The 10,479-nt window shown below is 40.7% G+C and overlaps 1 protein-coding gene across 1 annotated transcript in view; it reads right to left on the minus strand.

Moving 5' to 3' along the window:
- LOC138040930 (fibrillin-1-like) overlaps nucleotides 1-5,294 on the minus strand; it is an 18,241-nt gene extending 12,947 nt beyond the window's left edge. The window contains exons 1-2 of the mRNA XM_068886662.1: nucleotides 5,010-5,294; nucleotides 4,504-4,656 (exon numbers count right to left, since the gene is read on the minus strand). Coding sequence (XP_068742763.1) covers nucleotides 4,504-4,656; nucleotides 5,010-5,172 — 316 coding nt within the window. The 5' untranslated portion in view covers nucleotides 5,173-5,294. The remainder of the gene's footprint in view (nucleotides 1-4,503; nucleotides 4,657-5,009) is intronic.
- Between the last annotated feature and the right edge of the window lie 5,185 nt (nucleotides 5,295-10,479).

Consider the following 10,479-nt stretch of genomic DNA (forward strand, 5'->3'; position numbering starts at 1 on the left):
TAAAAAGCGTCTCCGATAGTTGTAAGATACCTTGGCTTTATAGGATAGAGGCATTCTTTCACGGAAAGGATGTATTTACAAGTCTTCCAACCGGGTACGGCTCTAATCTTCAGAGCAGCACAGATGATTGCCGATGGGCTGTTATTTTCCTCGATATGTCCACATCTCAAATCTTCCAGGGCAACACGCTCTGTAGATTGTTCTTGAGAATGGCTAGGCTGGTCCGAGCAAGGCGTTGGGTTTCATTGACTGGTAAGGAATAGCGGGAGACGTTTTCGAGTGGACAATCTTTTGAATAGTGCTACAGATATTCAACTCGTGAAGATTCGTCAGGAGCGCTTTGGTTTCTTTAGCGCTGACAACAATTCCTACAAATGTACGTAGAATCGATTTCCACTTTACACTCCATAGATAACAATTCCGCTCGTGCTTTAAAAGAAAAACCTCTTTCAAAAATATTTTAATTCGTATTTTTTACCGTGCGCAAATTGCACAAGAAAAAATTGTCACGGTGGTTCTCACGGTGTTGATGTAGAGAAGTAAAAATTAAAGTCAAGCAAAACTCGTTGTTTCAATGATGTAATGATCGATGGGTAATAACTAATCAAATCATTTTCCACACATTCCAGGAAAAATCACGTGGTATTAAACACAATTATCAACGGCAGGAGCCCATTACCCGGAGCTTCCATCTGTATTGTCTTGAGTCTACCCTGTCCCGTATCTTTCTATTTTTAGAACTACTACATTTTGACGGTAATCGGCTCCTGTCAACGGTAAATCACAGACGCTCCACTCCGATTCTTTTTTTTTCAGCGGAGAGTGGGCGGCTGTACACAGGCTACGGAAATCACAACACAGTTATTTTTGTGAATGCCATGAACGTTGCGATCGGTCAATTAAATTTTACTACCACTGTAATCTGAAGTAATCTGAAGTCGACATTCGATGGAATAAATTCTCTTCAAAGCTAGTCAAGCTGACAAACTCTTCCAGAAGCGAGAAAACGTCATGTTTTAAATTACTCGAGTTGCGTGTTTTTGTTTTCATTTTTTTTATCGGATGATAACGGCACCAGCCTAGCTTTTCTTCAAGCGAGTTTTTTCTTGTTTTTTTAATTTTAGTGGGCCTAGAAACAAGAATCCGGTTTGGATTTTCCCAACGAAACGCACCTAAATTTCCGAGAAAATCCACTGCACCGTGACTTGGCTGGAATTTAATTAGACTTATTATCTTGCACTGCACGCTGTCAGTCGGCAAATATTGTCATTTCAAAAAATATATTTCGGTCGCTTATGTAAGCAGAAAAAGTCATGACGTTATTTACGGACGCAACTACAATGCGGCGCAAAACGTTGTCACGCTACGTTAATTTGGCCTCATAACGTTATCCTTTTCTCTCAGGAGCTTTCTGCGACACACTTTTTGGTATAAAAGCTCAATTTATCACCAGAAAAGAGAAAGCAACGGTGCTTGCCCGTCGGGCAAGCTACGATAAGAAAACGCTAGCCCGACAAGTCATTCCACTAGCCCCGGGCTATCGGACAGCACTTTCGTCGCGCCCTGACATGGTCATTGGCTACCCCAGATGGCTTGATGAGTAAGACAAGCAAAGCGCCCCTGGCAAAAGAACTCCAGAAAAATGTCCAAGCTGTAGATTCCATTCCCCAGCCCTCAGCATATGTCAGTGATGAAATGGCCTTAGTCCAGCGTTTGAAAGGTGATCTGAAGACATTTTCTGCAGTTGCTGAAACTCTGCTTTGCAGAGTTCTAAGCAAAGGTGGATCCAGTGACAGAATCGATGTTGTCTTCGATGATTACGCCGAGCGAGACAAGACAGGCGAAGGATCAGGAAGTAATACCGAAATATTCCAGCCGATCACAAGATTAAACAGTGGAGAAAATTCCTGTGTAGCTCAAAAAGCAAACAAGAATTCATAATTTTTGTAGCCAGCGAGTGGAAGAAAGACAAGTACATGGAGAAGCTATCAGGAAAGATACTGGTTGTCACGTGTAGCGCAACCAATCAGTGAGCTGGAATCAACTCAAGATATCCAAGCCCTCTTGCACGCACTCCATGCAGCTAGATCGAGCTTTGCTTCAGTCTTCATAGTATCAGAAGACATCGATGTTTTGGGACTTCTTTTGGCTCTCAAGTGTTTTATTCCTTCCTCAATATTCATTAACTGTGGTTCGCAGACTAGAGTCAAGTACATAAAAGTCTCCAGAGTAGTTGAAAGTGTTGGAGCAAATGTCTGCAGATCAGTGCCGGGCTTTCATGCATTCTCTGGCTGTGACATGGTCAGTGCATTTGCCGTACGGGGAAAAGTAGCAGGGTATTGAATCGTGACACGAACTGCAGAATTTCAAGAAACGTTCCAGCAACTGGGTATGGAATGGAATCTGTCGGATCACCTGTACCGTCGTAACCTTCAGAAGTTTACATGCGCCATGTATTGTAGTACCCCGGGAACAAGTGACATCAATGAGCTGCGATACAAGACTGTTCTGTTTGAAGAGAGGAGACATTGAATCCAATCAGCTACCACCGTACAACGATACGCTTCGCAAGCACTCGCTACGGGCTAACTACCAGACCCGAAGGGGGGGGGGGGGGGGGTACTCCCTTATATGGGCTATATAGGTATGTGCGGCCCCAAAGGGTAGGGTTTTTCCGCCATTTTCGTCATAAATAGGGTATCGACTTTTACAGTCTAGTCTTGAATTCGTTTTTTATTTAGAAGAAGTTACTTCTTTATCATTTCCCCCTTCTTCCTTCCGCGCTTTGCCTTCCTCTCCCCCTAAACATTGCCTTTAACATTGATCTGAACTAGGGAAATAATTATAAGGCAGGTCTGTACCAGGGTATTGATTTAAGGGTCAGGTCATAAATAGGATAACAAATTTTTGGTCAGGTCATAAATAGGGTTGGGAAAATCGCTGATTTTGGTCAAAAATGGGGTAAGGGTTTTGGGAAGCAGGCTGCACACCTCTACCCAATTTGTCTCGGAGTACCCCCCCCCCCCCCCCTACCCACGGGACCCGGGGTTACCAGACTTCTGTCTGGAGACAAAGTTTAAAAAAATACCCAGACCTTCCATCACCGGTAGGATCTAGCTGGTGCACCGAAGATGGCAAGCTGGTTGTAGACTGGATGGGTGCTCAGCCGACTCCGCAAGCATTCTTGGAACTACTATCTTGCCTGTGCAGGCAGTAGGTCCTGCAAACTTCCATCCTGTTCCTGTATTGTCAATGGCCAGAGATGTACTGACTTGTGTCGCCTTCAAAATTGCACAGTCAAACAGGCCTGATCATGGCGATGATGATGATGTAGCTGTCGATGGGGATTACCATGAAGGTGAAGATAGCGATTGGTAAGAGTTTTGCTGCCATTAGTAAATATGAAATATATATTTTATACACCCTTTCACAAAAAAGTGTATTCATTTTCATTTGATTTGCTACTATCAAATTTGCATTGCGTTTCAAACAATGTACTTCATTAAATGCATACAATAACTATTTAAGGTTGTCATGAAAACTGCTGACTGCTTTCAACATAACTCAGCCGTCATGTTTGTTTAAAATTTAATATTACTCTTTCATTTCATTTCAGTGAAAATGACACTTGAACAAATTTGACTGACAGGAAAAGGGAAAAGTCTCCAGGGCGCTGTGTCTGGTACCAGAATGGCTGCAGAAGGATGAACCGCTTTGGAACTCATTAGCTTGACAATCCAAACGTGTGCTAAAGGGATATGCCAAAGACTGTTTTTTTTTAAATGACAACATAAACTGTTGATGTTACCTTTTTAAAAATTAGGAAGTAGAAAACTTTTTTGCAGTGATTTATATTTCAGTTACAGACTGAATGGCCATTTTCGTTGTCATGGCAACAAGAACATATTTTTTTACAGTTGTCATTGTTTCTTGATTGAATCCAGCATCCTATTTAATTTGTCTTTTGTACAAAATGTCATTAAGAAAATGAATTGTACAATGAATATTCCTCAGAATTTGAGGTGGTGAAGCAGATTCAAGGCCATAAGACAGTTTTGAATGACATCATTTATCACATTATTAGAGCAAGCAAGCCATTCATAGAGGCTTGCCATCATACTTTAAAATAAACTTCAGTTATTGTAGGTTTGAAAAATCTATGATAGCACTGGTCCCTCGACACGGTACAAAAAACCCTATTTTGGGGGATCTTGGCCCATGAACGACAGTGGGACAACGTTAACCCACAAACCTGCCCAGTGAGCATTCCTGAAGGATTTAGGAGAAAAGAAAGTCTGAGAAACGGAATTTTTCGTTTTGCCTCGCGTTGCGTTCTCCCCTTCTCCTCAATTCTCTCAAGTTTTTGGTCTTGTCCCATTTTTCAAAACACGTAACTTTGGCCTCAGGTGTTCTTTGCTACGAAACCCCAGAAATACTATCTCTAAGCAACACGTTTTCTCGGCAGGCCAGGGACATGACATGGTTAGAAAACACTTCCCATACCGTGACAAACGAGGCCATTTCCTTGAAAGCCTCTGTTACAAAGACAGGTGTAATGATTCCGGCCGGTGGCTGTACAAACGGCATTGTCGTCACACAGAGTTTTGTTCATGCAGTCAACCAGGTTAACTTTGCTCCTCTTGTCCTTTGGTTCATCTTTTATGAAAGGGTAAGGAAATAAGTATGTTATTTATTGTATTGTACAAAGCCATATTAAATATTGAGTAAGATCAGAATCCAAGAAAAATAACAGATCCAGCCCATGCTAAAATCGAGCTCATTTGACTGAATTAGAATAAAATTTCCCGAACCGAGAGTTTTTCTCGAAAGGCAATGTGAAATTGAAGGTAAATTGGCCACGGCTGAGCTGCATGATCATACAGATGAGCAAATGAAACCGAAAATGCTGAGCGAAGCATCTTGTGTCGGAAGTGGTGTGTATGCTTCAAATGTTTACCTTCTATGAGAGTCTGAAATTCATCTGAAAATTAAGCTATTTTGTCACTCACCACTGGAAATAGTTGATTCACTCTGAAATGTCATAAAGAGAGTAAGAGAGACCACTAAAATGATCACCACCACAGCTCCTACGGTCAACAACATTTTAAATTTGGGTCCACAGGCTGACTTCTTTATAAAAAACCAGTCGAATTTCCTCTTTGTTTCGTTCATGGTGGATTTTTCTAAAATGGTGCTTGAAGAAATCGTAAAAGCTCGTACTAACGTAGGTTTCAACTCTTCGATTATTTCTTCACGCTGCTACTCTCATAGAAGCGTCAACTACTTAAATGGAATTCTCGGCAAAACTTATAGACTATTAGGGGAAAAACCCAATTCAAAATAGTCACTACGTCATTGAATGTGCCTCAACAAAAACAACTACAACTTCGAACTCAGGCTCTCTCTTTTCCTTTTTTAGTGTGACGACAATAGAGGAATCAGCTGCCACTAAAAGGGGCTAGGTCACACAGTTTTAGGCAATTTCAGCACTGATCAAATAGTCACAGAATTAATTAAAATATTAAAATAACTGTTCAAAACTATAGAAGAACTCTAACAAAACACAGGGAAGCCAAGAAGGGACATGGATGGACAAAACTGGAGAGGATTGAAATGGATTGAATTCAGTTGGGTAAATTTGAAAAAGGTCGCCCCACCTTTTTTCAAATTTATATCAGTCTATATCAAAATGTCATTTACGCCGCTGGAAAATCATTCTCAGTTGTTATGTGGCCGTGATTTTGCAAACGAAAGACTCTTGCTCCGTCAATTTGACGTTTAGAGCTCATAATTAACAAAATTACCTAAAATAGCATGACCTATCCCCTTTAATCGACTTATTAAAATCACACTGAAACAATTTAAAAATAAGTTGGATAAACAATAACATTGCATCTGAGGAAAAGGGCATCTCGTTTAGTGATGGATACACCGAGAATTAATTATATCGAGATAGAGAAAATAAAGCGATGTAATGATGGCGTATTAAAAATAAAAATTAAAAAGCAGGGTTGACAAAGATACCGTCCAGTGGTTCTCGCGTAATATATTTTTGGAATGGCTTACTGGCCCCTTGGGATTCATAATATCTAAAACCGCAGAACACCAGACATTCCAACCCCTTTTGAAGGAAAATAGGGCGTATTTTTCATCGCAGAAGGCGCTCACACGAACGCCTAAGGCGCGACCCTGTAAGGGGGCCTAGAGGAGCCCCCAACCCCCAGGTAATTTTGCAAATTTAGTTTCTCTCAAGTGGTATTTCCTGCATTTTGACATCATTTTTGTGGTAGTCTATAAGGTCCTTATTTTTGCCATTGGAGTCTCGGCCATTCTTGTCCGTTTTGGAGCTGCTAAATGGGTGAGTCAGCAGAGCACGGGGTGTTCACTGGAGAGACTGGGCAGGACATCATAGGACAAGGAAGTGTAATAAGTAACGTTTTATACTCAGATCGCAAAAAATAGTTTGATTCGTGATAAATCGGGAGAATCTGATAAAAATCGGGAGAGCGGGAGGCAACACAATTGGGGAGATTCACGATCAAATCGGGAGGGTTGGAATGTCTCAACACTCACAGCGTACATTTTCTCGTTAAGGGACAATTCCAGTTGAGTAAGTTCCTTGTAAACCCTTTAACAAACTATTTTGGCATGAGAGCGTACATACAGTTCACAATACTTTCTCACACTCGTATGATTTTATTCTTATTCTACACCGATACGATTGAATCTATGCATACGTAGATGTAAAACTGAGTAATAGTTTGAAAGAGACTGGAACCTGTAACTGCAAGGATAGATTCTGGGATCTAAAGGGCTAAAGGTTTTCATATTGAAAAAAAGGCACAATCTTACGCAGAAGGTTGCTGTTCTTCGAATTAAGCAACACTTTTCTTATTATACGTTGTACTGAGTTAAAGAAAATGCAGTTCTATCTGATGTGTCTCGCTGGGTATTCCAATACGTCATGGATGCTTTTTCAAAGAAACCAAGGACCAGCTGTAGGCCCTTCATATTAATATTGTCTCCAGCTACCAAGAGGTCAATAAAAGGAAATAAGTCAGCAGTTTTCTATATCTGCAGTAAGTCAGGCGATGTGCTATTAAATCACAAATAATAGATAATAGATCTTTGGGATTAAAGGGGCTAGGTCACGCAGTTTTAGGGAATTTCAGCACTGATCGAATGGTCATAGAATTAATTAAAATATCAAAATAACTGTTCAAAACTATAGAAGAACTCTCACAAAACACAGGGAAGCCAAGAAGGGACATGGATGGACAAACCTGGAGAGGATTGAAATGGATTGAATTTGAAAAAGGTCGGCCCACCTTTTTTCAAATTTATATCAGTCTATATCAAAATGTCATTTACACAGCTGGAAAATCATTCTCAGCTGTTATGTGGCCATGATTTTGCAAATGAAAGACTCTTGCTCTGCCAATTTGACGTTTAGAGCTCATAATTAACAAAGTTAAATAAAATTACCTAAAAAAGCGTGACCTAGCCCCTTTAAGTACAGGACATCTGAAACTGAAGTCAAGATAGAATAAACAGGGAAGGGGGATGAAATGCAGTTCTAAGAAATTAAACACTCTATCGCTGCCGCTTGCTTTGTAACTCGGTAAGCTTGCTACAGTAGTGTTTGCTTCAGCCAGGTATTATTGCTTATTGATTTGCCTGTGCGAAGGTGGGCTTCATAAGCCAAATTAAACCTTTCATGGCAACTTGATAAAAAGTGTTGTTACTTATTCAGGCAGCTGGCTTGCAGTGGGAAATCTGCGTACAACCATCTTTACTTTAATATGTGAAGTCTTCAGCCCTCGTATCATTTAGCAATTATTCAATGAAGCTGAGTAGGATATGAAGAATTCTGCAGGTCGAGGAGGGTGTTATCCACCAAGGCCGAAGGCCGAGGTGGATAACATCCTCCGAGATCTGCAGAATTCTTCATGTTCTACGAAAGCCGAATTCAATAATTGCTTTATTATTCATTCAAAGTATTTTCTTCGCTCAAACTTCTAAACCTACTCGCAGCCATTTTTCTGCTTAACAAAAATAAAGCAATCTCATCCCCAGTTTTTTTTCGGTCACGGTTCAATAATTTGCAGCGGGCTGCACTTTTCACGCCATTTTGACGTCATCGGTTCAATAATCTGCAGCCATCTGCAGCGGGCTGCACTTTTGACGTCATTGATTCAATATGACGAAGTTTCTATTTGGTGAACAGCAGCTGGTTATGGTAAATTATGCGTGTGGCTTAAACCAATCAGAAATGGGGAAATATTTTGAATGAATAATAATAGCAGTTATTGAATGAAGCTGAGTAGGATATGAAGAATTCAACAGATCTCGGAGGGTGTTATCCACCGAGGTCGAAATTGCCGCTAACGCCACTGCAGATGTAGGATTTCTGATGTTTTTCTCCTTGAAGTAAGACTCAAAAATTAAGCGATGTTGTTTTGTCGACTTTTTGGTATTGTCACTGTCTTTATCGTTAAGTAACTGGGTAATATTTTCTTCGATCAAACTTGTAAACCTACTCGCAGCCATTTCGCTCTTTGTTTTTCTGCTTGCCAAAAATAACAACAAAAAAAAAAAAACACAAAAATAACGTCATTTTGACGTCATCGGTTCAATACGACAAAGTTTTTTCCAAATTTGATCAACAGCAGCTGGTTATGAGGAATTATGCGTGTGGTCTTTACCAATCAGAAACGGGGAAATATTTGAATGAATATGAATGAATATTTGAATGAATACTGATAATCCATAATATCTGTGCGGTTTCTCAGGTAGCCCGGCGGATAACTGACCACCATCGGAGGGCATGAGTTTGGATAATCCGGAGGAATTTAAATCCTCAATACGTACTCTTTGTAGTTGGAGCATGTTACCTTGATCTCGACTCTAGTGTTTTCCTTTGGATCCAGCCATGTAACGCGGTTCGTAAAAAACGTTTCAATCAAAGCTTTCTCGTAAGCCAGTCGTTTCGCTTTGTCCTTCGACCAGGGCATTATACCAACTATACAAGGAGTATTTTATAAAAGAACTCGTCGGTGAAAAAGAAATGAATCGAAAGTGACAAGAAACTCCGAGTTTCCCAGAATTTGCGTTTTGGGCTGTTTACGGCGTCAAACTCGTCTCCAGGTTTCCTTTGTCTTTATGCGTGATGACGTCTGACCAGCTAATTTCACCACCAAGCCTCGATCAAAAATCAAACTTGTAACTGAATTTTAGCATGAGCTAAATCCCAAAGGAGCAAACTCAGTAAGGAAAACAGCCGGCAGTGTTCGACACTGACGCTTGCCCGATTGCCCAAGGCAAGCGAAATATATCCACGGGCAAGTAAAATAACTCTTAAGACTTGCCCGATCCGAAGAATTTTTGTTAGACTAATATTTTGCGGAACGACTTGATTTGCAACGAAGAAAGTGACTAGCAATATGACATAGTCACCGCAAACACGATAACGAAATAACAACATTACCAGGAGCCCATCTGGAGCCTGCAACTTCCATACAGCGTCTGTGAAACGGCGTTTTCACAAGTAGGTTTATTTTTAGTCTAGCCCTTCCCGCGAATTAGGTCAAAAAACAAAGGCAGTTCCGGTTCGGTGACCCTATGACGTCAGCTTAATTTCTTGTAATTGGTCATCGGGCTCCTGTGGGAGTCTCATTCGCGGGAAATTCAATGTAAAAATAAATCGGTCTATGAAAACGCCGTTACACGAACACAGTAGAGTTGTAGGCTCCGGGTCATGGGTTCCTGCATTACATATCTTTGCTGCCATCTATTTTTACTGGGTTGCCTATGGCAAACCAGTCGAGGTCTGCGTTGATTTCGTCGTTTTTTTATTTTTTTCCGTGTCGGTAAAAGTCTTGCCTGTCACTGCCCTGGTAAGTGGTGTCTTTTTGCATAGAGCCTTCTGCGCGTTTTTTCTTAGGATCGAGAGGGTAGTGGAACTGCGTAGATTTCTCTGGTGGACACAGTAGAATTATTAACTTAGCCTGCAATGGCGTCGAAAGTCATGTAACGCGAATGGCGTTTTAGTCGATCTTTAAACAAAATATACCCTTATGGAGCTCAATAATGGAAAGTCAGTTGGATAAACTAGGCAGGAATCTCAAAAGCGGCGAGTACTGGACTTCGACAACAATCTATCGCCCGTTGAGACGAAATCAAAGTGAGCTGTATTTACCTGAAGTACACGGTAATTTGACACGATTGAGTTTCTTGTCTTCACGCACGCAATGAAATAGGAAGAGGTTTTCGCCTCTAAGAGCAAATATGTTGTTTGTTTCAATAAATTTTTCGCTGGAAAAGGATTCTGTGGTATTTTCTGCCTTTGTGAATTATAATATCATGTTGTGTATTGAATTTTCGAGCTTAAGGTTGAAATGTGATATGGGAGAAGTTTTTTAGTATTGCTCTGCAAGCTGGAAGGGTTCACAGGCCTGTTGGAAGCTTGCTTGAGTTTCA

This window comes from Montipora capricornis, chromosome 3, assembly GCF_036669925.1.
Source record: "Montipora capricornis isolate CH-2021 chromosome 3, ASM3666992v2, whole genome shotgun sequence".
NCBI classification, from domain to species: domain Eukaryota; kingdom Metazoa; phylum Cnidaria; class Anthozoa; order Scleractinia; family Acroporidae; genus Montipora; species Montipora capricornis.